The sequence below is a fragment of the Larus michahellis genome, chromosome Z, assembly GCF_964199755.1.
Source record: "Larus michahellis chromosome Z, bLarMic1.1, whole genome shotgun sequence".
Classification (NCBI taxonomy): Eukaryota; Metazoa; Chordata; class Aves; order Charadriiformes; family Laridae; genus Larus; species Larus michahellis.
This window is the reverse complement of record NC_133930.1, coordinates 67,426,190-67,453,788: the sequence shown is the minus strand read 5'-3', so window position 1 is coordinate 67,453,788 and position 27,599 is coordinate 67,426,190. Positions and strand designations below refer to the sequence as shown.

The 27,599-nt window shown below is 39.3% G+C and overlaps 1 protein-coding gene across 2 annotated transcripts in view; it reads left to right on the top strand.

Moving 5' to 3' along the window:
- Window positions 1–2,943: 2,943 nt before the first annotated feature.
- Window positions 2,944–27,599, top strand: part of SNX24 (sorting nexin 24) — a 92,298-nt gene continuing 67,642 nt past the window's right edge. The window contains exon 1 of one of the 2 annotated variants that reach the window (XM_074569665.1): window positions 2,944–3,133. In XM_074569665.1, the coding sequence (XP_074425766.1) occupies window positions 3,074–3,133 (60 nt within the window). In that variant the 5' untranslated portion in view covers window positions 2,944–3,073. The remainder of the gene's footprint in view (window positions 3,134–27,599) is intronic. The other variant, XM_074569666.1, reaches the window with a different exon arrangement.

Genomic DNA, 27,599 nt, shown 5'->3' with positions numbered 1-27,599 from the left:
GATCTTTCACAGTGGCCTATGTTGGTTCCTTTTTCTCCCCCGTGAATCATTCTAGCATGATGAATGCTGAATCCCCCGCATAGGAGGAATTGCAGTGACAGATTTGGGAAAGAGAAAAACAGAAATGGCTAGCAAAGGGGTGTTTTTGTTTTGTTTTCAAAAATATATTTCATTTTTAGATAGTCTGAAAGTTCGATTGTGAAAATGCCACGTTCTTATTCAATGATTTAAGCGTGGCTTACTTCACTGATTGAACTTGATTCTAAATGGTGGTGATTCATAGTTTCTGTAATTGTGGAAGGTTAAGCTAAAGTCTAATGACAGGTAACAGTTAAAACTGGCATATATTTATTAATTTATTTTACATTTTGGATCAAGTTAACTTAAGAATATAACCCAAGATACTGATACCTGTAACAAAAACCAGCAGTGAAGACCAACACCTACAGTTCTTAGAGGACGTTTTGGAGCTTGCTCAAGAGATGAATTTAAAGGCAGCCTATGTAATTGTTAACAGTAGAGCTCAACCCTTTTACAGTTTTGCTTTTAAGATTACTAACATTAATACATGTTACACAAGTTCAAATCAAGCTACACTTACAAGTATTTTCTCCTTGCTTTGTTGTTTGTGGGAATCATTGTATTATTTCTGCAATCAGGTTTCAAAAAGAGGAATCCTGGATGGTTTTCAACACACGTTGATAGCACTTCATGATTAATGTTTATTAAATTTTTGCTCCTCAATGTATGAGACAAATACAATCCTTGGCCAGTCAGCCATGTGGAGAAATCCTATTTTTTCTTTAGATGTAACTTTAAAGATTAGCCAACTAATGATGATATATTGTGCAAATTAAGTATTTAACATTCCAAAATATATTGACGTATTTGAATTCAGCGCACCATGTAATCTTCCTTGTTCCTCTTGGCTGATGCACAGTCAAAAGTTCCATTATGTACTATTGAATTTGAAACCAGATTAATGCCTCAAACTTTCCTTTGTTAATAAGTTATATAATATTAGGGAGAAAAGTAGCTTTTTGAAATAATTGGTTATTAGATTGCAAAGAACCACAAATAGTGCCCCCATGAAATTCTTCTACTGGCTTCTCATCAGCATAAATGCATTATGGCATAAATGGTGTCCATACATTTTGTATTTGGGGAAGAACAGCAACTAAGCTTGAAGGCTGGAGTCTTAACCAGAAACTAACGATAATGGTAGCATGATAATTACTCTCTAGCATGCCTACGTTTACCAGACTGAATAGACTATTATATGGCCTGTCTTTCCTTGGGATGATTATAATGTATTTATCAGAGTACACTTTGGGGGAAAATGGGATTCCGTATTCACTCCCTTCGGTCATCACTGTGTTCCAAAGACACGGTCCCTACAGCAAGAGCACATGGGGACTGGAAACCTGTTCGCCCCTGTCACCACTACCACAGAGCAGCACTGGGACTGTCCTGCTGGTCGTCTGCAGTTGAGGACACTGCCACAGGAGCAGCATTGTGCAAATGCCTGAGGACTATCATGCTTTGATTTCATGTCATTTTTTAATATGTATCGTTGTTACTTTGCTGTAATTTAGCAAAGTGAACTAGTGTGGTTTGCTTTAGTCCTCTTGGTTTTAGTCAAAAGCCTTCCATTTTGTATTGAATTCTTCAGGTCACAGATCTTTGCTTAAAGCAAAATATAATTAAATTTAACTGGCAGTAAAATGAAGAGAAATGGAGGGAAAAAGAGCTTGTAATGTTTTTTCCCTGATGTTACTAGTCTAGAAGGAAGCAAATTAGTTTTCAGATGTTTCAAAAAGCTGATCTTGGAAGCACCAAGATAGCGTAACCACAGAGGTCAGATAAAAGCAATAATTTGTTTTCTGCCCATTTTTGAGTTATGTTTTTATACTTGACTCTGCTTATGCAAAATCAAGCCCTGTATACACATGAATTTATAATGGGGTGTTACTCTTTAAAAGATCAGTGGCAGATGGTAAAGTTGCATGTCTTAACCATTTAGCCTCTGAGACTCTCCAGCATTCATAAAACCTTACAAGGTGAGTTTTAAGGTACTGCCATCTAAAACAGCTGCAGTTTGTTGTCATTTTGCGGTGCTTCTGAATGGTCCTGAAGCTTGGGGTTAGCAAATTTGTGTGAGATGGGAGCGTTATCCTGCGCAACTGCACTGACTACTAAATGCATCCGGCATTGCACCCTCTGTTTCTGCTCCCATTACTGCTGAAGTCATCAACACAGATGCTTATTTTGGGGAGGTAGAGAAGTTTCATTTTATTTTCCCCATGACTAGAAATCATCTACACTTCTCTGAAATGGTTTGGTTTGCTCTGCTAAATAATGAAGCAAGAGGCAGCTTCTCAGGAACAGCCACAATACAGGCAACTCTCCTCAGTGCTGACCTTTCTTTTTTTTCCCCCTTAATTTCATGTACCAGTTCACAACAGGCATTATGAAAGGTACCGTATTTGTACAGCTATTAGGAGTTTGTTGACCAAGCAGGCCTAGGGAGTGGTTTGAGCCATGCTACAAATGGATAAATTAATCCCTTTGGAAGTTAATTTCTTTTCTCCACGTTTTTCTGTGCTCCAAAGCAACACTGCTGCCCTGGCATATTAAAGCAGGTGCTTTCAAACTTTGCTTTTACAAATACGGTGTTTTCAGAGGAACCCACCCTCCTCTCACCTCCCCCACCGCCCAGAGCTGGGTACCGCGACAACGGTGGCACCGCCGCTCTGCTGGCGTGCGGCCAGCCCCCTGCCTAGTCCGGGGAAAGGCCTCGACCCTCCACTCCACCGGCACCGCTTCCTCGCACGCCCTTAAAGCCGGTTTTTCCCCCTTCCCGCCTGCCTTCCTCCGTGCGTGAGCCGCCGCCGGGGCTGAGGGGAGGAGAACGGCCCGTCCAGTCCCGCCCCGCCCGGTGTCACGTGGGCGGCGTCACGTGCCGCGTGCAGATGGCCGCGGCGCCGCCGCCGCTGCTCGCCGCTCGCCCGCCGCCCTGAGGGGGAGCCGGCGCCCCTCCCTCCCCCCTCCGTTCCCCTCCCCACGGGCCGCCATGGAGGTGTACATCCCCTCCTTCCGCTACGAGGAGAGCGAGCTAGAGCGGGGCTACACGGTGAGGGGCGGCGGGGCGGGAGACCCCCGCGCCTCGGGGAACGCGATGTGGCGGCGGGCGAGCGGGGGCCGGCCCGGGGGCCAGGCCGCCACGCAGGTGCCGGCCTGAGGGGCCCGCGGGGCGGGACGGGGCCGCCCTGCCCTCCCCTTGCCTCCCCTGATGAGGCCTGCCCTGGCCACCTCGTCGCAGGAGGGTTGGCCTCGACCCGTCGGGCATCTCCTGGCCCAGGCGAGCTTCATGCTGTGGAGCGGTGGCGGTAGCGACAGCGGTTAACGCAGCGTGGGCAGCGGGTCGGGGGGAGAGGTGGGGCTTCCGTGCCGCTGGGCCCGGCAGAGAGAGGCGCATCACCAGGTCCAGGTGCGGGCTCCCCAGCGCAGGGCCAAACATGATGACGGGACAGGGGCGTCTCTCGCGTGAGGAAAAGTGGAGAGAGCGGAGACTGTTCGGCCTGGAGAAGGCTCATGGGGGAATCTCATTGCTGTATACAAATAACCTCAGCAGAGGGAATGGGGAAGAGGGAGCCAGACTCTTCTCGTTGGTGCCCGGTGACAGTACAAGTGGCAATAGGCACTCATCAAAATACAAGGAATACCATTTAAATATAAGACAAAACCGTTTTGTTACCACGAGGGTGGTCAAGCACTGTCACAGGTTGCCCAGAGGACTGTGGAGTCTCCATCCTTGGAGGTTCTCAAAACCTGAGTGGACATGGTTCTGGGCAGCCTGCTGTAGCTGACCCTGCTTGAGCAGAGGGCTTAGTCTACACAGTTCTCAGAGGTCCTTTTTGACCTTGGTGGTTTTCTCATCCCAAGGAGCTGTTGAGCTGTAAGTTTTCCACATGAGATGGGATGCTCTGGACCAAAGTCCAAGGCGTTTGACTTAAGGTGGATCTTCAAAGCTAGCTTATTTTTATTAAATTTCTTCATTTGGTAGTTTTGAGCTGTTAAGAAATACCGGGAAAAAAATCTAATGTTGTGGAATTGCTAGAAGATTGATCCATGTAGGCATAGTTGCATGAAGCAAGTGCATCTGCCTGATGCTAATGCTGTATATTCTTTGGTCCTCACTGTCACTGTAAATATTGTAATATTGGCAAGTATTTACAAGCCTTGTAAACCACTTCATATGCGTTAATGTGGGAGTGTGACTGCATTAATGTTTCTGCCTTAGGTGAACTTAAATGCAAGTGGTCCCCCTACAACATGTCTGTGTGATTTTAGGGAATGAAATCGCCTTTAAAACATTCTGATTGAGTGTGGTTATAATAGCACAGACTGATCCCAGCATATCACAGTTGGGCAGGCTAGTTGAAGTGACAGAGTGAGCATATTGCACAAATAGGATTTTTCATAGCAATATATATATTATTTGGTTTTAGTCTGTTTTTTATTTCTTTAATAGTAATTCTGTCAGTAAATCCTCCTATCTAGAGGATTTGCTATTTTAAATTTTATAAATGTTAAGCTATGTAAGCATGAAAGAAATCAGAAATGAAACTGTATCTTTCTGGAAGTCTTTCAAGAAAATGATCTTGAAAGTGAAAATGTTTGATTATTACAGCACTGTTGATTATTACAGCACTGTTACTCTCAGTTCACTGGTGATGAGTCAAACTCATGCATCTGAAACTTTCTCAAGCTCAATAGTTTGGTAGTTGTTCTTGCATGATTAGTTGGCCTCTTCAATCAGATGAGTGGGGTTCTATTCCACGTCCCATACAAAATTTATCATGCTTTAAGCTATCGGATGCATCAGTTCAAGGATTTCCCTGATCATGAAACTGTACTAGAAGTCACAGCTACTATTGCTCTGAGTCAGACGTGCTTGTGGGAGAGAACATGGAATTCTGTGCTGATAATAACATGGTGTATTTCCTTTATGTTTTAAAGAGTTTATGGACTATGCATGAGCAAGGCGTATTCTAATGTAATTGTCAATTTGTTACGTTGCTAAATAATCTGCATAAGTATTGTTCCAAGTATAGAAATTCATGGCCGATGCAAATGACTACACTATAAGCCCTCCCTCCAGCAAAACTGAGATTAATGAGAGCTTACCATTGCTGTGTACTAGCTAGGAAGATATTGTGTAGGCAGAGATATTTACATAAGACAAACCAGTAACATAGGAATTGTTTTCCATTGAGCGAAAAGGTGATTTCACTCGGACAGCTGGTGCTTGTGAATGTTGCTGTGTCCAGACCACGTCAGCTCTCATTCTTTTGGACCTCATTTTGTGGGCGTTAACAGTCAGAAGCTGTGGGTTTGGTAGATACCGCTATAAAAGATGGGGCTTGCAGAATGTTGAAGACTTTGTGATTAAGTAGATGTTTCACCGGTTCTGTGCTGCCTGAATCTGATGCATTAGAAAAGTCGAGATAAGCACAGGAAGTGACTCTGTGAAGTATTGAATCTCTTTGAAATGTAACCTTCAAATTGAAGGGGATGGGTGCTTACCTGGAATAATGCAGTGTCTCTGAGTGAAGGATGTTTTTTTTCTGTGAAATTATATAGATAGTTCAATTTCAGTTATTTTGCATCATCAGGCTTATGTATAGTATTAACATTTAAAACAGTATGGTGATAAAGGTCAAAGAAAGCATATGGCCTCTGATGAACACGGCTGGCAAACTGGTAACAACGGATGAGAAGGCTGGGGTACTTAACAACTTTTTTGCCTCAGTCTTCACTGGCAACCTCTCTTCCCACACCTCTCCAGTGGATGGACCACATGTCAGGGACTGGGGTAGCAAAGTCCCTCCCACTGTAAGAGAAGATCAGTGTTGAGACCACCTGAGGAACCTGACAAGTCTATGGGACCTGAAGGGGTTGGCTGATGTAGTTGCCAAGCCACTCTACACAAGATTTGAAAATTCATGGCAGTCAGGTGAAGTCCCCGGTGAAAGGGAAACGTTGCACCCATTTGTAAAAAAGGTAGAAAGGAGGACACAGAACCACCCACCTGGCAGACTCACCTCTGTGCCTGGGAAGATCATGGAACAGATTCTCCTAGAAGTTATGCTAAGGCACATGGAGGACAGGGAGGCAATTCAAGAAAGCCAGCATGGCTTCACCAAGAACAAGTCCTGCCTGACCAGCTTAGTGGTGTTCTATGATGGAGTGACTGCATCAGTGGACGAGGGAAGTGGTGTGATCTGTCTGGACTTCTATAGGGCCTTTGACACAGTTCCCACCATATTCTTCTCTCTAAATTGGAGAGATACAGATTTGATGTGTGGACTGTTTGGTGGATGAGAAGTTGGCTGGATGTTTGCATCCAGAGGGTAATGGTCAATGGCTCAATCTCCAGATGGAGATCAGTGACAAGTGGTATCCCTCAGGGGTCTGTATTGGGGCTAGTACTGTTTAATGTCTTCATCAATGACATAGACAGTGGGATCGAGTGCACCCTCAGCAAGTTTGCAGACAACATCAAGTGAAGGACAGGATGCCGTCCAGAGGAACCTGAACGAGCTGGAGAAGCAGGATGGTGTGAACCTCATGAGGTTCAACAAGGCCAAGTGCCAGGTCCTGCGCTTGGGTTGGGACAACCCCAGGTATCGATACAGAGTCAGGGATGAAAGGATTGAGAGCAGCCCTGACGAGAAGGACCTGGGGTTGCTGGTGGATGAAAAGCTGGACATGAGCTGGCAACATGCGCTCGCAGCCCAGAAAGCCCATCGTATCCTGGGCTGCATCAAAAGAAGTGATTCTAGCCCTCTACTCCGCTCTGGTGAGACCCCACCTGGAGTACTGCATCCAGCTCTGAAGTCCTCAGCACAGGAAACACATGGACCTGCTGAATCGGGTCCGGAGGAGGGTCACAAAAATGATGAGCGGGATGGAACACCTCTCCTACAAGGAGAGGCTGAGACAGTTGGGGTTGTTCAGGCTGGAGAAAAGAAGGCTCCAGAGAGACCTTATTGCAGCCTTTTAATACTTAAAGGAGGCTCGTAAGAAAGATGAGGAGAGGCTTTTTAGTATGGCCTGTTGCAATAGGACAAGAGATAATGACTTTAAACTAAAAGAGGGTAGATTCAGATCTGATATAAGGAAGAAATTTTTTACGATGTGGGTGGTGAAGCACTCGAACAGGTTATCTACAGAGGTTGTAGATGCTCTATCCCTGGAAACATTCAAGGTCAGGTTGGACAGGGCTCTGAGCAACCTGATTGAGTTGACGATGTCCCTGCTTATTGCAGGGGCGTTGGACTAGATGACCTTTAAAGGTCCCTTCCAACCCAAGCTGTTCTATGATTTTGTGATCACAGTAGTACTTTACACAGCTTGAGGTTTTACTGTTTTCTTTCCCACGAGTGATAACTTGTTCAGAATGACAATGTTTTCTTGGAGTAGCTAAAACAAGGAACTATCAGAGATGATGTGGTTAATAGCAGAAAAGGATGATGGAGCTTGAGACAGATAGAAGATTGCTCACCAGCCCAGTAACGTGCCAGGGGGTTACAGAGGGTGTCTTCTGCACTGTGATTGTCAGGGTCCGTTGCAGAGAAACAGGGCTGAAGAGGGCACTTGAGAAGTGTGGTGTTGGTTATTCTAGTTTCTTTGCTAGAAACAGTGATGATGGTGTCCTCTTGAATGAAATGAGAGACCGGAAGGAGACTCTTTCCTCTCTGCATGGCTACCAAAATATGCTTTCCTGAAGTCTCGGAGTTCCTGGTTCCTTATCTTTAGCAGAACAGAATCCAGTTCCTCTCGGATTCAGCCTGCCACTGTGTATTTTCACTGCCTGGAAGGGAAAGAGTCAAAAAGAGTGTTTGTCCTTTTCTTTAAGGAAGCTCATTGCCAACTTCCTTTTTTTTGTTTTCAGCTTGCCTTCCCTGAAACCTGTTGTTTCAGATGATTTTCGACTTGGTATGGCTAGGCAGCACTCACTGGTAAAGTGGAATGGGCACAGACCCATCAACTACGGGCTTGCTGTAGAAGCAGAATGCAGCTCTGGGTACAGGGTGGGAGTGACTTTCCAGAGAAACTGGAAATTCTCCCTAGCTTCAAAGGGGAAAAATACAGAGAAATGAAGAAATAGAAAGGGTGGGGTCTTGACCAGTGAAAGATCAGCTTAGAGAGATAAAAGATTAGGAAGAAAAATGAGGGAAAAGTCTATAATGCAACACTTGAGATAGGGCTCTGCTAACAATGTAAATGGGAAACACTCTCAGTCTTTTTTTTTTTTTTTTTTTTCATGAGCTCAGCTTTACTAAAGCACTCTTCCTCTGATATAAAACCTTGAAAGCCTTTTTTTCACTACCACCACCTCTGCAAGAAAAAATACAGAGTAAACTTGCTCTTGTTCCAGTTCTGTTTGGGGTATACGTAAAATGATGAAACACAGAATAAGGAAAATGTCTGTTTTCCTTGTGGACAATTAAATTTCATTGTCCGTTTAAATTGATGACACTAGCTTCCAAACTATTGAGCCTGTGCTAATGAATGCAACAGTTGTTCATAATTTGGCAGTGAATGACCTTTAAATGTAGACGCTTACTAAGGGTGTCCCTAGGGAACAATTCAACTTCGAAATGACACCCATGTGTTCTTGTTATCATTTAAATATGCTCTCTTTGTCAATAACAGAATAATAAATACTAGTTAGATTTCTAATGTTGATTCAGATGCTAGGAAACTTACTGAATAAATTAGTACACAGTTGACTTATATTGACCAAAAAAATTTTACAGTGGTATATTGCAGGTCAAGGTGACATACATTTAAATGTGTTGTAGAGCAGAGGGCATACTTGACTGACACATGTGCTTACTACGTTTTTAATTAACACTTCCAATACTACTACCCAAATTGCTCCTGGAGTTGCAGATGTTGTGGAAGTACAATATGACATGAAAGATCCTGAAGTACTGTGGATTTTTTGAAAATCCATGGACTTTACCATGGTAAAAGTGGCTTAATTACTAGGCATACTCTCATTTATGGAAGTATAAAAATACAAGAACTTAAAGTTTGGTATAGCTTATGTATTCCAGCATTTTTTACTGTTGTAAATGTGCGTAGAGTCAAAAAGGAAAGTTGTTAGATGTTCTTCCATATGAAGCCTAAGAGTAAGCCACAGTAGCAAGTGATAAATGTGAAAGATAAAGGGAGAATATTTATAAATATTGTATTTATAAAGCATGGACGGAGTAATTATGTGAGTAAGTTTATGTAAAAACACTTTAAAGTATTATTATTCTAACCCTTTCACTGGGTCTCTGGACTGTGTGAACATGATAGTTTAAAAAACCTGAACAGGCTCTGTGTGCCTTGAGTATGAAATCTGCCATTGTGAAGACTGCTTGCTTACTGGTCTCGCTTACAAGTTCACCACATGTTACCTTGTGTCATAAGTCCTATTGAAATCAGTAACAGACCAGTTACTCCAAATTCAAGGAAGTTAACCAGAAATAATAGATGATAGATCAATTAGACTTTTTTATTGTCTTAGTGTCTGCGTAGAGGATTTTTAAATGTCCTGGTTACTCCACAAGGCAGTCAGAGTAGGTCTGTACAGATACTTCTGTCTCCTACCTGAGAAGATGAAGAAGATAAAGATAATTTGACAGATGCCAGTGCTTCTGTAATGTCAGAAAAATCCTATTTTGACACTTGTTTTTTTCAGTTCCAGTGAAGGAGCATGGAAGAAATAGTGGAAGTGAAAGAAATAGACCTGATAGTTTAGGCCAAAGATTTCTGTTACTGAAGATATTTTTGTTGTTGTTGTTAAGGTGTGCATTTGTCATCAGTGATGATGAAATTTTTTTCCTCCAGTCTGTTTTCCTGTTGAGAGACTTTGAGTCAGTGATACGAAACTGACCACTTGATATGCAACAGGAACTTGAGTGTGAAGTAAGACACACAGAATTTTGCAGTGCGCAGGAAGACAGCTAAGGCAGAAACTGGAAAAAGGTAAAATCAAAGTGAAAAACTGACTGAATGTATACATAACAATTAGCTAAAGCTGTTTCCTTTTTTATGTGTTTAATCTGCTTCGAGGTGTGGACAGATTACACAGAGACATAGAACTGCAGTGATCTCTAATTGTTGTGCAATTGTTTAAAGCCCCCTGATTCGCAGTCATGAAATCCTAGTGGAAAGGGCCATGTAAGATTTCTCTGAGTAAGAAATCACTTTCAATATATTCCTGAGGGGGGTTCAGCAGTAGGATAAAGAAGCAATAGCATGATTACCTATATCAATTTACCATCTGAAAGACCAAAATTTGACACATTCTGTCAGTAAACCATAACTGCAAAGCATGCATTACGCAGTTCTCTCCCAAGATCTACTGAGTTGTGGTTTTGATGAGGAAGTTACATTTTCAGAAAGATAGGGGGTAGCAGAGTGTTCGAACATGCATCACAATAAAGATATATATGAATTCCATCGAATCTTTGAGAGGTAGTAGTGGCAAAACTTTGTTAATAATATGACACTACCAATGGAATTATTTCATCAGAGGGATTCATGCTTAACTGTTCCTGCTGGTGTTTTCTGTCTGTATAGCATCAAGTTGTGATACTTGTAAAATCTTGTCAACAAAGATAGTGTTAAACATTATGTACATTCTTTACCTCCCAAGAGTGAGAACACACCAGGCTTTAAAATGCAACATGAGGGAAGATGCATTCTTCTTTTTTTTTTATTACTGTAAAGCACATTTTAATTGGTCTTTGAACTTTTTAATGCCTTATGTAATTCATTCCAGGTTTAACTGATAATTAGTCATCATTGTCATGGTATTTATTAAGTTACCTTGGAATTTCAGTATATGAGACCATTTTTATGTTAGGTGACTGGTGAGTCCTGGAGAAGCTGAGGATGTGTTTTTCATCTACAGCAGTGACTAGGTTACTACATTAATTAAATTAGTATTGCAGGAGCAGTTTTAGAAAGCTTTCTTTCTAATAATAGGTATTTATTTTTAGAATAACTGGAAACTTTGAATGACAATTCTTCAAACCATTACAATCCAAATTATGCATTGGAAAATACCACCAGATATCCACCCACTTGCAGATCTCAGTTTTTGTAGTCTTTGTGAGGAATGTTGTCTGTGCTGCTAATTTACATGGACACATTCGTCTTGGCCTTAACTGTCTCTCTTTTTAAGTTCCTTCTTGAATTTTTTACCTGGAGGAACTTAAAGGATTGCTTGTATGGAGACTGAATATACGTAGATCTTAGTGGTTCTTGTAATGATAATCTTTGAATTCACAAGAAACAGGAAAGAAATCGATGGGACTTTATGCTGCAGCTTAGTGACCTAATTGTGTTTCTTACGCAACAGGCCACTGAGGACAAAGTTTAGTCAGTCTCCACCCAGCTCTGATGAGGTGGAGAAAGGTCTTTCTGTCAGCCTGGTGGTGAGGAGAACGTTGAGAAGGCAGGCTTGCATGGCAGAGCACTTGGTGGTAGAACTTCAGTGCTACATTTGGGTACAGTGGAAGTACTTAACGTTAGGTATGCACCATGGAAGTGTGCTAATGGAAGCTTTCCAGCTACTGCGTTTTGAATACTCCTGTTGTAAGCACAATAGCAACCATTATTTCTCCTGTTTACAAGAATTATATGAGGACTTGTAGCAACTTTTCATTTTCAGTTTTCTATAAACCTGGACTTCCTGTGGCTTGGGGAAGGCTAAATAGCATTTTGTAGGGCATTCTGGAAGGGGATTTTGGTGACAAAGCAGAAGTATCATCATCCCCCTTGAAAGTGGCATTCTATTTTTAATGGGAAATTAGAGGAGAAATGTATGTAGTCTGTTAACAAACTATTTGTTCTTAGGTGTCCTGATGTTAAAGATTTTGTAGCTGGAACAGGGATATTCTCTTCCTGGGAACAGTTATTTTTAAAAATTATTATTTCAACTTTATATATCATGTTATAAACATTCCACATTACGCAAGCCGTTAAACATTGTGTGGTTGTTGGTTTTCTTTAAAATAAAATTTTTGGGGTGCAATGGTAGTGCTTGGATACTTTTAGGCATTGAAATAAGACAGGACAGAAAGAGCATACCATGGAAAGGAGCACCGTTTCCATTCCAGGTTCTAAACAAAGTATTTTTCCTCTCATTCCTCCTCTGCTGGTGCAGTAAGAGCTCCACCTCCTGTTCAAAACAACCTTCAGTTCTAAAAACATATAAATAGGAAATCTGAGAAGATGCTTTTGGATGTTGGAAGCTACCACCAGTGCAGCTAGAGTAGTTAATTTATAAGAAGTGACAGCCAAACCTCCACTGCTTCTTCCATTTAGTATATTATTTATTTGTATGTCAGAATGTTTGTGGGTCCCAGTTAAGACCAGGGCATCGAGGTGACAGTTGCTGAATTGGGTACATGGTACACAGTTTCAGAAATCACTCTTGAAAAGCATTGCCTATACTTGGTCATAGTTGTTTGCCTGATGAGATGCTGTGAAAAGTAATGTCAATCGAAAACAGTGTTGTTATTGTTTCACTACTTAATTCTTTAATATAGTGAAGATAAAACTTCTGTGAAAGTCTTTTCTCCCACTAGTTTACCCTGAATACCTATCTTCATTATTATTATTATTTTTTTATATTCCTTGCCTCCTCCTGTAATTGATTCACTTTTTAAAAATGGATTCCCTTTTTATACCAAGGCAGAAGGTATTCATGTGCTGCAGTATCTCCAAATTGGAAAATAATGAAATCTAAAGCTTTCCTATCATCTTTTACGTAAAGACAAACAAAGAATCTTGATTATGTGGTGAAACAATCAATTGTTCAACAGCAAGTTTGTATTGATTACAGTGAACTGCTTTTATGAAAAGTGACCATGCTAACTGCCTTTACTTCTGGTCTTGCACAGGACTGTTTCTTTGCATATAGATTCCCTTCCATACCCTTTACTTAGTAATCAAGCTCTTTCCAGTACTAGCACTCCCTGGTCATGAGTTTTCCTTGCAGTCAAGTTGTGATGGTAATTACAGTCTTAACATTGTTGTTCTTTTGAGATGTGGAAACATAAGGAACGTGTCTTCAGTTTAATCATAAATTAATGGATTAATAGACTTATAGTAATGTCAGGCAATGTTATAAAAATATTAACTTTGCTTGAAAGATGTGAAGAAATGGATGTTCAGGGAAAAAAATGCAAACCAAATTTGTAATTGAGTGTTATGCCATTATAGAATCAGAAAATAAATTAGCCTGTTGCTTTTCTGCGTTCCTCCAAATTCTAAAAAAAATTATGTCCCATGATGACATACACTAGATGAAACTCCAAAATGCTCCACTCTTAAAAGCAGGCTAGAGAACTTTTAAAAGCTAGATTTTAATTAAAGATCCATTCTCCCTCTAAAAGCCAAAGACCTAGCTTCCATTTTTATGTTGCAGTGAGGGAGCATAAAAAGTCAGTAAATACTGAAAAATTCTATTTTTGGTATTGAATAGAAAATGTCAGAGGCTTTCCTTTTGCTGAGCACTCAGTACGTGGATGTATGATTGGTAGGAGTACAATCTTTGCACTATTTCCTCTGTATGTTTTAAAAATTCCTGTTTCGCAGAGAGATTATTAAGCTCAAGTAGATTGTGAAGTACAGCTGAGTATGCTTTTTTATTTTTTTTTAAATTTCCTTTCCATATTTCTCCATTATATCAAAAACTGTTGCTTTAGTAGTTTTGGTTTTACCTTGCCTTGGCAAAAATGTTACAATGTCAGACTTCAGGTTTTGCCATAAATTCTTAGTGCCAGTTGGGAAGAGGGAAAGGATATTTTTAGATGTGTTTTAAAACAACCAGGTAAGAACTTGTTAGGAGTGTTATTGAGGATAGTAATTGTCTCCACTCAAATAAGACAATCCTTATGTTGGCCTGAATTAGAGACAAAGTAGGAGAATATACTCTAATTTCAGCACTTGCGTCTAGGTCCTTCAACATTTTCCCTTTACCTTTTGGTGCCTACTTGCTATTGTGTATTTATCTGGAAAGTAAACATAAGGAGAATACACTAATGGAAATCAGAAACCGTTTTAAGGTACTTGGTAGAATGATTTTTTTCTCTATGTGTATTTAGTTCTATATTTGAATTTTTCCATTACTACTAGATGGTTTGTATCTAATTGTGGCTTTAGAAAACCCTAAATGTAGTTTTAAGGCTGAAAACCCTGGAACCATCTGGTTTGTAATATGGAACTCTAAATTAAAAATTCTGCCTAGACCATGGGAGAAAGAAGGGAATTTCTTCTGAAAGAAGAAATTGTTCTGTAAACTAAGAAAAGATGACTAAAAGTTAGTTCCTGAAACCATGAAAGCCACTGCTTTTTCTTTTGCCTGTGGACGTGATGAATGTCATTACTCTTTTTAAATGCATTGGCCAGGATAATATGACCAACAAAAAACTTTCCTAGGTGTTTAAATGACATATTTTGTGAACTGATATAGACAATGCAGTTACTTTAGCTTTGAAGTGCATTTGGTATCTGGGAAAGAACTGGCAACATACTGCACACATTCAAAACTATTTTTTGCTACTCGCAAACTAAATTGTCAAAAAATTGCTGATTTGAAAGGGGGTAAAAACCTGCTTAAAGTAATCACAGATACAACTGTTATCTGTTACGGGGTAAGAACTTAATGCCCCATTTCTCAAATGAGTTTTTACAATAACGAGATAGCTGTATCACACTCCTAAGTGAAAAGCTCATGAACTTGCCTGCATGGTTATTTCCAACCTCTACTCTTCTAAGAAGCTCCCAAAGTTGTTGTTGCTTATAAAAGTGGAAAATGGACCTGATAAAAATGTTTAGTCTGCAGGGCTGTGTTTTATTTATCATATCACAAAAGAACAATGTTTTGTTGCATCATGGTCAAAATAGAAGCGACCTTGCTTGTTCATGAGTGCTCAAAGCCTAGAGATAAGAGGCAAAATAATAGAGTACAATAGAAAGAGTGTAGTGTAATTATTTGTGGCTTGTCAAGTGAAGCCCTCTCAGGCCCCAAGTGATTCAAATCTGGGAACTCTGCACAATTCTGTACACTAACCGTAGCCAGCATCAGAGAAATCTCACCCAGCTTCTCCGACAGTACTGAAATTGCATCAGTTTGTCATGCACTGAGCATGCCAGCTTCACACAATATCATTTGCTTGCAAATGGGCCTGGCCCCAACGCCCTGAGACACATTCTTTGGTATCTGACTCTTGGCCTGTGATTTGTCATGTCTCTAGTGCTATCGGCGTAAAGTAATTTTAATAGATTCTGATGGTTTGCTTGTGGAAGGTAAAGAATGCACTACAGATTGTGTCAGGTAGCTTTCTATGGCACGTAGCATGGTAGAGGCCCTCATGATGGTGATAGCCAAACAAAGAGTATGGAGAAATGAGAACCCTATTTTGAGTGGTATTTAACGCTCTCCTTCTCAACACCCTGCTGTGGACATCCTTGCTAACTCAGCAGGTTCAAGAACTCAGCAGCTCAATAGAGCAGTGTTATTTGTGCTGAAGAGTTGTTTACAGATGGAACATATAGTCAAAAATCAGTAGCTTTGTTTCTTCCTATTCAAAAAGAAAAATGTAAAAGGTGTGTAAAAATGTTAATTAATTTCCGGACACTAAACTGTATATATTTTTTTTCTTGGTGTTTAACTCTGTATTTATTATTTGGAGTTTTAGTACTCTCTAAATAAAATCACTGGATTTTTTTAGCAAGTACATTCTTTAATACTGTAAAAAAGAAAAAAAAAAACAACAAAACTTGTACAATTTATACTGAAATGTATCTAGTATAAAATTATATAAATATGGTCTACAATATAGATTCCTGAAGAATTTCTTCATAGATTTTAATTGCAATAGTTATTTGACAATTATTGGATTACTAAATCTTTATTTGGAATAGTTTTCTTGCATAATGCAGTAAATATGTGGCATTTTTTCACTCTTCCTTTGACACCACTGGATGAGATTATTTTGCCATTGACAACTCTGATCTTTGCATCATTTTTTTCAGCTGACTTCCTTAATTGATTACTACTTTGGTGTTGGAGCCTGCAGCATAGCTCTCCAGAATTCTGCTGACACCAATCGATTAATGTGAAGGTGTTAATGTTAGTGATTTCATCTAAGAAACATTCAAAACCATGTCAGTAATCTGTTCTTAAAAACTGCCGGATCATTGAATCTTGTTATTTTGAACATGTTAGTTTGGGTTAACAAGGATTTCTCTGGAGAGCCAAAAAAGAAATATTTTAGTGAATCTTGTGGGAAGAGCAGATTTTTATTCAGTTGTTGTACATTAGTATAGCGTACATGCACATGCCTTAATATTTAACAGACTGTTTTAAAATATGTTCTTATTAATATTTATGGTATCTCTGAGGAATTTGTAAAAATGCTTGAGCACAAACTATTTCTTTTTAGTTTTACCTAGGGAATTTCTGACAACAGTGTAACTCTGAGCACCCCGCTAGCAAGTCTGTGCAAGTCTGCACTTTCTTTCCCACTGTAGCTTCCACATTTGCTTAGCAGTTTTGCATAACTAAGCAAAATTTTAAAATGAGCCTGCATTTTTTTCCTTTTCTGTTCTAAATATATTCAGAAAAATACTGTTGTGTTATACAGTTCCTTAGGGAAATTCTGTGTTAGGATCAGAACTCACTGTTCAATATTGCACATAAAAAGAAAGAAGGAAAGTTTATTTTTAAGCTTGATGTAAACCAGCTTTTGAAGTATGTTTTGCTTTTATTTCTTGGTGGAGGTTTTTGTAGGATGACTTCTTAAAACAACGTAGACTTTTGCAATGTGCTAGCTTACGTGTGTGCTGTTTGTGCATCAGTGAAACAGCTCTGCCTTATTTCCTAGTTAAAAAAAATGTGGTTTGTTGTGAAAAGTACAAGTTAGTTGAATCCAGTGAGCGTGCTGTTAACACAAGTTTGTTTGTACTGAAGGCAATCTAAATCAGTTGCCACTAAACAAACATCAAAACAACTAAGTACTGCGGTCAGTGTAATCTCCTTGTATTCAGATAGGGGCAGAACATAGACGTGCATGCACACACACATGTTTGTACGTATGTAGGTGCAGGTACGCAGAAGCCCATGCGTATGTCAATAATGGAAGGATTTACTGGGTTGTATTGCAGAGGGGTCTGCTTGAGGTCTTGCGTGATTTGATGTTTTAATAACCTGGATGATAGAATAAGACTGTCCTTAATTAAATTTGCTGTCAACACCAAGGTGGAAGTGACTGTGAACGTGCTGGAGAACAAAAGTAGAATTAAAAATAATTTTTATGAATTGGAAACATTATTCAAGAAAGGAAAATGGGGTGCTAATTCAATAGGAAGTAGTGCTAAGTGCTGTATTTTGTCAAAAATAATCAGGAGCATGAAGTAAGATTCAAGAGATTAGGTAACAGATATTCCTGAAAGGATCTGGGTCTTATCGTGCATCGCAAGATGGCCATGTCACTCATGTCATGCTGTTGCAGAATAGGAAAATGCATGTTGGGGTTTCAAAAGATGAATGTTAAAAAAGACATCAACGATAAGGAGTGTATACTAAGAATGGAGTACCATGTCCAATTTTAGTACTGCATTCTAAGAAACATCTGAGTGTGTGGGAAAGAGTGTCCACAGGAGAAGGCAGTGTAGGAGGAAATAATGACATGTTACACTGCCTTCTGTATCTCTGGTCAGTGTGAAGAATGAAATACACCAGGGGCTGTTTAAATTGAGAAGAGAACACTGAGCAGGAGCTTCATAATAATCCTTAGTAACATAAAAGGCTGTTGAGAAAAGAAAGGAGGCAGTCAGTTTGTGGATTGGAGATGCTGTGGTCCTATGTTGTGCAATTTCCTGTCCTATCCACAAGAACTAAAAGAGACTAATTATGAAATGTTGCTGAATAATAAAGATGCTGCAGCACCAGAACACCCTTCAGGAGCAGGGTGTGGAAACTCTGTCTATACAAGATTCAGATGTTTCTGTCAAGAGTAAGAAGTATAGTTGATCCTGCCTGTGGGTAGCAGGCTGAGCCAGATAACTCCCAGGAATACAGAGCCAGAATAGACCTGAGGTAATTCAGTACTGGGATATAATATATAGAAAGCCCATGTAAGCAAATTTTGTGGATGTTCTGAAGCCCAGCTGGCCATCTCCCAGCAAAGTCTTCCTCAAGCTTCTTTTTGTGAGCTTCCCTTGACACTGGGCAATTGTCCTTTGCATTGTTTCAAAAATTTTACCTATATCTATGCCCCTAACCTCTTATCACTTATAAATTCTGTGGCTTTCTAAAACTCTTGAGAGTTTACCCAAAGTAGCTCTGTTCTCTTCTCCTGGGAATTGTAGGAGCATCTCATAGTGGAAGAGTTGCTGAAACAATCATGAGCCGCTCCATCTCTGTATACAGAAGAAGAAACATCATTTGTCAGTTTGCTCAAGAGAGCCTTTTGCAAGGTCCTCCTGGCAGGTAATCATTTTTTTCTGCTCCCAGCTTTAAATTTTGAGGTGACAGCAGTGCTCAGAGCAGACTTGTCACATCAGATTATTTATTTTTTTTCTTTTTTAAGCACTGCTAATATTATTCAGTAGACCATTTGTGTTCACTGTGTAACTGGTTTAGTACTTCAGAATTTGACCCCCCTGATCTGTTTTCATAACTTTAAATGTACATAGCAATGAAGGGAGGTGCAGAACATTAGGGACAAGATCTCCCTCTATAAGCTAGTCAAGAAACTGCAAAAAATTAGTGCCACATTTACCTCAGTACACCTTTTCCTATGTGTAATATCTGCCATAAAATGAAACCTTTCTAAATGTTGAATTGCTAGATGGGTAGCTTATTAAGAATTGTCTAGATTGGTGGCTTAGCTGTGAAGCAGAAAGAAGCACAGGGACAGAAGTGACAGGAGTCCTGATCAGAGCTCTGGGTCTCCAGCCCCAGTCCAACCCTTTGTACTCATCTGTCTTTTAAAAAAGGAGACGGGCACATTTTTGTAGGAGCTGAAAGCCATGCAGGAGCCCTTCCCAGAGTTAACACCTGAAGAGCACAGACGTGTTTCACCTCAGTCCTGTCTCATTTGAAGGGGCATGAAAGTAGACTTTACAAGTTTGGAAAGTTAGAAGGCTCTTCAGGCTTACTAATGACTGAGATAACAGAACAAAGACCAAGCAGTTTGTGCCGCTTATTCCCAAATGTTTTCAAAACCTGATCAAAGAATTGTATTTTTTAAAAGAGCACTTACAGAATTTGTAGGACAACCATTGTTGCCAAGTTGCATACCTTTATCTGCAGATGTGCTGTAGGTATCACCTAATCTTGCATTTGTTTAATGAATTAGTCAAGCAGGTACTTTTAGCTTTGTGGGATCAGCTGCTGCCTGTCAGTGTATGCTTCGGTGCTCAAAGATCAATGTCATCTCCATTTCCTGATGTTTCATGCATGTTAACTGGAAATACAGACCATGTCTCTGCCCTCATGCAGGAGGCATTGTGTAATGACTCTCAGTAAAGTTCTTGTGTGCTTCGTCCCATGTTCTTTCTGTTGGGCGCTGACATGCTCTGTTGGGTCGCAGACTGTGTGCTTTGCCAGAAGTCACAGATAGAGCAAGAACAAGGCAATATAATAGTGCTCTGCCACCTGCCACTCTAATCCTCTCCTGCTCCTTAGAGGCATACACAGATAGTTTAGATTCACTTTAATTTTGATATATGTAATTAATTTATTGCTCATGTTTAGATGTAGCTTTTTGGCCTTAACACTAAGGAAATGATCAAAGAATGTGCAGTAATACCTTAAAACAGAAGCCTTGGTGCAAAATATTGGGTGTGCAGCAGTATGGTGATATGCCTCTGTCCTAAACACTAAAGATTTAACTTTGATTACTGACTAATGTTCTTATGGACGTTTTTAACCTGAGAGCTCACTGCATGCATGGACTGCCCAGCTGCTAGTGGGGGACAGAAGAGATGAGGTGCCATGAAATAATACTCTGAGAAGAAGCTGAGTGTGGAAATCCCCAAGTCAGCCAAATACACTTACACCCATGCAGTCACAGTGTGGCTTTGCACTGCTATACAGGGATCGGGGCTTTGAAACTAATACGAATAAAAAGCTGTAGTTTGATCAGAGCAGCCTACTGATGTAGTAGTATGTCTAGTATTGAAGCTGGCTTGGCAATAGCTTTGGCATTTGTTACCTTCTACTTCCACAGAGAACGAATCAAGGTTTCTGATAGACTTTAGGGCCCTTTTCTTGGTGTAGACAGCTTGGAAATGTAAAAAATCCCCTTTAATGGAAATATAGAATGGTCTGGGTTGGAAGGGACACTTAAAAATCATCTAGTCCAACCCCCTGCCATGGCAGAAACATCTTTCACTAGACGGGGTTTGCTGATCAGGTTCAACCTGACATTTAGCACTTCCAGTGATGGGATATCTACATTGTCTCTGGGTACCCTGTTCGAGTGCTTCACCACCCACATCGTAAAAAATTTCTTCCTTATATCAGATCTGAATCTACCCTCTTTTAGTTTAAAGCCATTACCTCTTGTCCTGTTGCAACAGGCCATACTAAAAAGCCTCTCCTCATCTTTCTTACGAGCCTCCTTTAAGTATTAAAAGGCTGCAATAAGGTCTCTCTGGAGCCTTCTCTTCTCCAGCCCAACTGTCTCAACCTCTCCTTGTAGGAGAGGTGTTCCATCCCGCTCATCATTTTTGTGACCCTCCTCTGGACCCGATCCAGCAGAGGACTCTAGAACTGGATGCGGTACTCCAGGTGGGGTCTCACCAGAGCAGGGTAGAGGGGCAGAATCACCTCCCTCAACCCGACTCAGGTGCAGGACTCGTCAGGCTTGTCAAGGTCCGTCTGGGGACCTGTCCATCAAGCAAATCAATTGCACTACTCAGCTAGGTATTTGGTTCAGTTCTGTGTTTAGATGGCACTTACAAGACCTGGGATGAAACATGAGCAAGACCAACCACGACAATGCTCACTGAGTAGTGCCATGCCAAGATCTTGAGAAACAAGTTTTTAATTATCACTTGAGGCATTAAGCCTGGAGGGACTGATTAGGTTCTACATGGACAGCATTATTTCTTGAATTCTCTGACTTTGGAGTGCTTGACTTTTAACTTCAGTGTACTTTTGTTGTATTTTTTTTGAGGTAATAATGTCTAAATTTATACTTTTACAGTGGATGTTTTAGTACTCAGTATTTCAGTGAAAACAGTAGTGAAGTTCACTGTATAGTTTTGGGGAAAAAAAAAGGCGCCGAGTTACAGGCTTCTTAAATTTTTTATAGCACGTCACTGTTTGGTTTTATTCTTTTATTCTCCTTTGTGTAACATTGTAAATATTTAAATATGGCTCCCAAAAATAAAATCTCTATAAAATGTTGAGCTCCTGTTGAAGGCTCTAGGGATTAGTGTGCTAAGTTAGAACTGGTTGAATGCATTTTAAAAGTAACTTTTGGCTGTAATTGTTCGCTTCAATGACTTCGACTAGTGGTCAGAAGTAAAAGGCAGGGGACAGGCCAGCCTCCTGGTGACCACTGAGACACTCCGAGGTCCAGGTTCTGTCTTGGGGTTCCAGCTACTCCTGAGCAGCTGGGATGAGGAATGTCTCTTGTAAGCTCCCAGTATTAGCACATATTGAGCAATACCAGCCTGACTTGGTTTAGACACAGTGGAAACTTGCAGTCGCTACAGAATATTCCTTTTAATTTGCAGCGATTTTGAAGGAGAAAGAAGAGTGAATTTGTATTTCTGTTGCTTAAGCTTTCTAAGCAAAGGTTTTTCAGGAGTGGGAATTAGCACTGCTTTCTCTTAGTAGGTTCTTGGAATTAATCCTGGCTGAAATGAAATCAGAGGCAAATGTGTGTTATTAAAAAGCTCAATGGTCAAAGAAATGCACTTAGAATTCACACTGAGTGAAAGCCTTGCTGTTTTTCAGTTGTTGTTGGGGTACTGATTTCACACATAAGCATGTGTATGAGTGTCTAATATATATATTTATAAAAAATAAGAGCATATTCAGCACTTCAGAAAATGAGCCGCCTCTTTTATTAATCTGAGTGTACTCATATTAGTGTTAAGATCTTGAACTGATCCTCCTAAAACATTAATTGTTTAAATTAATAAAATAGTATATTATGTGAGAAAGTGTGTGTATTACAGAGCACTTTATTGTTTATCTGGCTTATTAGTTAGTTGTGTATTAAAGCAGACAACATTTACACAAATAATTAGATACTTCTGTGACCTTGGTTTTTATGTATAAAACAAAAGAGTAGCAAGCGCAGCCTGATTCATGGGGGCTTATTGTTGTAACCGCTATTCATGTTTAATTGGGAAAGTACAGGAAGTACACATTTTTCTCATTTAAAACGTCTACTAGACTGAAGTTTGTTTCTCATGGGTGTTTTTTAAGAAATTTATTGGAAAAAATTGAAATTCTTCATAAAATGTGGCTCTCAGATGTAGATACTGGTATATGATAAGCATTCTTTACAAGCCTTTAACTTAATTATTTTGTTATTTATAATAACAAGAATAGTGAATGTTTAAAATTCCATAGAAAACACTGGAGTATTTTTGCCTCGAATGTTGGTGTAAGTTATCTCAGGTTCACTCGTTGGAGTGATGGTTTTTGTCAGTTTGTATCTTTGCTGGCATGCCTAGCAGACCAGTAGGGGTCACTCTATGCATTGAATTTAGGAAATGTGTAAGTAATTTTAATTACTGTTTTTAATTGTGTATGCTAGCACACTTGAAAATAGTAAATCCTAGAGAACAATTTTACTCATTTTGTGTTATATTATTCTATTCTCTTTGAGTTGGGAATATCCATACAAAACATATAATAGTTTACATTTTCTAAGCTAACTGCAAAGCGTGGATGTGTCAGAAGCTGGATGTGTAATGATACTGTTTCAGGAGGTTCGAACTTTGAGAGAGTCTTCACAGTTTGCTGAAAAATTGTGAAGAGCTGCTGAAAAGAAAGTGGTTCTGTTTGGAGCTGACGTATTTCCATGCCCTGACACAACAAAAGAGGCTGGAAAGTCTCATGAGGCAGGTTGATGGCCCATGTAAATGCTTCAGTAATATTTTTTTCTATTTCACTAAAAAAAACCCCAACAAACTTTAAAGCCATTTTAATGAGTTTAGTGGAAAGATACCAGGCATATTTTTCCTTCTAAAATGTGCATCTGTTAAATGAAATAGATGACTGATAATATCCTGCTCTTCTAAGTCAGGTGGTTAATCGTGCAACTAGTTGATAATCAATGTGGTCACTTCGAACCAATATATAAGATGCATCTGTTTCCAGTTTTTCTGTAGTAGGAATGTTATGAAATATTTCTTCCCCTCCTGCCCTCCCCTAAAAATCTATGTCCTAGGATTTGAAATGTTTTCTATACAAGGTTGAAGAAAGATGAAAGGACGTAAGCATCTCAGTCCTTTCTTAAATGGGGCATTTAACCAGTTTTAAATTAAACATGAAGGCTGAGATTTGTTCCTTGTAATACTTCCATTACTGAGATTTCTTAATGAGGAACGCATTGCACATAATTAGATGTAACTATCCGTGTTGTTTGTTTTCGTGTCCTTCCCATGGTCTCCTCTTCCACACTTATTGCCGTAGTTTCTGTACATATGTTATTCTGTGCCACAGTTGTGCCTGCAGGAGCTCACATACGGCTCTCAAGCCTTGTTTCAAAATATTTTGAAGCTATTGAGAATCTTCAGTGCAAGTGGTCTATGGAGAAAGCTTTGTTTTCCAGGAAAAACTACTCCAGCCAGGTGCTCTAGCTGAGATCCAGGACCTCAGAGTTCAGTTTCTGATTCAGGCAAGTAACAGTGGTCTGGTAGTTTGCTTCAGAAAAGCATGGAGAATCGTGCAGAGTCAGGTGAAACTGAGAGAGTAAGAGTGTATTTGTAATATTTGTAGGCTTTGCTTCAGAGGTTACCTGTGTGATTAATTTCTGTAATACTGGTACAACAGCAGATGGGAGCAGAAAGAGGTAATAGCAAGATAGTAGGTAGCAGCATTGCTTGTTTTTCTGTGCCTGCTGAGATTTGCTTAATTTGATTGATGAGCAGTATCTGAAAACTTGTGCTGATCACTTTTGCACACATTCCACTCTGATGAGAGAACCAAAGATGTGCACAAATGTGTGTCCTTCTCCCTTTTTCCAATGAGTTGATTGAAATTGCACTTATGTTGCTAATTTGTGCATTATAATAAAATATATCTTTATTTCTTCCTTTTCCTAACTGTTGTCTTTTTACTAAGAGTTGCACAGCATGGGAGAGTGAATGGTGGAGGAACAAGTGGTGGAAGAGATTGTTAATGTTTTCCTTGTGTTCTTATTTTATAAAATTGATATTTTGCTTGATTAAGTGTTCTAAAAAGTGATATCTTATAAGCACAAAAATGCCTTCAAATGTCTGTGATACATTTTTGATTGGAATAGAGTAACCCATTTAGTAATCCTGTAAAGCTATGAGTATCTTTTCAGTTACTTGAATTAACAAAATTACTTCAGCTTCAGTGTAAATATTTTTTAGTGTAGCATGAGACTACTTTTTTTTTTCCTTCTTCTAATGTTTGTTCTCTGCATCTCTAGTGAAGTCATTGTAGCTTAAGTGAATTACAGCTTTTTTTGATTCTCTCTGGCCGCAGTCTACTGGCTGTTCTGGTCATCTCAGCGTAAAATATTTCAACACCTTTATATGTAGCCTTTATTTCTTCAAAACTGATCTTTGAAACAAAAGCCTGTTCTTCTTTTAATTTCAAATACATTATTTTTTATTATGCTTACGAAAACTTTAAAAGATTGAACATGTGAATATTTCCACCTCTTCAGTTGATGAATATGTGGCAAAATTCTGCAGTGGCTCAAGTTAATGATATGTTGCTAACATGGTAGCAATTTAGATTATTAGTTTCAGTTAGGTAATACTAATGGTTGCTGTAGCACATAGTACTTAACATGGCCTATGTATGATTTATTCTGATGGTTAATGGTAAATGAGTAGTGATAATTGGGAGATTGTAGTGTGTTTTTTTTAAAAGGGTATGTTTGGTTAGGGCAAATGATTGTTGCATTACTCAGTGATTAATTGTATTACTTCTTGCAATTTTTCTTCAAAAAATCTATCTGTTCTGAGGTAGATTGAAATAAGACTTTCAAGGAGAGTTCAGGGTCTCGATATGAATTGGGAATATGACAAAATGTCAGCATACTGAACTACACTTTCAAATGGTAACTTAGTGAATGAGATACCAGAAAAAAAACACCTGAAATCCTTTTACTACTTCATCCATGGGCGAAACATACGCTCATCTCTCTTGAAAATATGTCCACATAATGAATTTTGAAGTATGGTGACAAAATCACCAAATTTATATGTTCAGACCCTATAAAGGGAACAGGTTCAGTATCTGAGAAGATAAAAATATTCTGTTACTTTATTGACTGAAGCAATGTTTCAGTGGTTTTAGAGACGTGTGATTCTTTTCTTTTTCTTTATATACTGCTTTTCTGTACATACATTATAAATTTTTATTCTATTTAGGCTTTTTTTTCTTAAATCACAGATGCACCATTACTTTTTTTTAACTCAAATCTTATTTTACTTAACATAAAAATCTTAAAACTTAAAAAAAAGTGGAAAATTAGTAAAAAACACCCAAACAGTTCACAGACCAAAACAGTTAGTGATGTAACTGAGAGTTGATAACAGTCGAGCCACCTAGGCAGGGTGAAAAGACTTTTTACAATGTACAGTAGTAAATGTCGTACAGGTTTTGGAAGTTACTGCTTGTACACTGAACTTTGTAAAGAACACAAATCGGTCTTTGTCAAGGAGCAGAATAAGAAGACTGAAGCTGGAGAAGGGAGCAGAAAGTGACATGGGAGTGCAGTGAGAAGTCGTCTTAAATCCTCAGTGTGGGACGCTTTTGATGTGCCTTCAGTGCAAAGATGAGCCCCTGCTCAAAGGAGCCCTCTTAAGTAATGTGTTTTCCGATAGAAAGATGTCGTTATGTGATGCAGGTTGTAGTGTCTTGTGCTTTGGGATTCAAGATAGCGGAGAGGGAACTGTAAATTACTGCAAATTAGTAAACATTTTGTGACTACATGCATTTGTTTTTCTTAGTCTTTCAGGATTCCTTTAAAAAATGTAGGTTCTTAGTTTATTGTAAACCTTTTATAAGACAACAGCCTATGGCACTAAAATCTATACTTCTTCACTAACAAAGAAAGATGCCTCTGATGCATAATGAATCCAAATATTAGTTTTTCTTTTGACTTTGACTTTAACTCCATTGAGTTCAACTAGGAAAACAGAAAAGTCATTGCTTCAGCGTAGTGTGCCTGTCTAGAAAGATGGGATGATACTGCTACAGGCGTGCTTTGAGCAATGGCTTGGGCATTTACCCAGTTCATATATCCCTGTCATAAAGACTCAGTTTCTGATCTTTTGAAGTCAGATGCAGTGATGTAGGCTTTCTGTGAATTATTCACAGGGAAGAAAAAATCTTCTGCCTCTTCTGAAATAGAAAGAAATATCCGTGATGTGTGTTTTCCTGTAATGAAATAAAGAAATACTAAAATAATGCCCTAAATATGAGCAAGTCATTTAGATTCTTCCATGCTACAGTTAGGATCTGCTTTAGGAAAATAAAAGCTGAATCTAAAAGGATTTAAGTAGTAACATTACAGATGTAAAAGTCACTTTATGTTATCTAAAGATTGAAAGAGCAAAGTGTGTTTATTATAATTCACTTTCAAATTCTGCATGTCCTTTATCTGTGCATTTGTCAGCAGCCTGCCATACAGTCTCTGTTTCCAGTCCTCTTAGCTTCTATTCTATTACAGTGGAAATGTATGGCTTCTTGCCTTGCCTAAGGGAACTCCCTCCAAGGTATGTCCAGCAAAATTTGGGAATGATTAATACTGAGTAGCATATCCTTGATTTTCAGAGTGACTCAAAATAGATTAACTTCACTGAATGGAGAGATGTTTCTTGTGCTTCAGATAGATACTGTGCACTTCAAATAAAGCAGTTATAGATCCAGAGTTAACTTAAAAGGAGGTTCACTTGGGTTTTTTGTGTTTTTCGTAATTGGTTATGAATTGCTGCCATCATCTGTATCAGTGTCAAGGCTTTGAGCCCAGATATTTATGCATATCAGACAACTGAGATGAAGAGAATTTCCTGTTTTCTGTATAAGCACGACGTACAAGAACCAGACTTGGAAAGGACAAAACATAATTTGTCTGCAACTTCTTGTCTAAAGATATTCTTCTTGATAATTTTGAGTTCTTATGAATAAAAGCTTATGTAGTGAAGGATTTTATGGCAGGGATGAAGAAGACTTCTTTGTTTTCTTTGTTTAAAAAAAAAAAAGTCAGTGCTAGAATAAGTTTCTTAAATATACATAAAATAGCATCCTATCTATACTGTCCGTTGTCTGGAGTACTTCC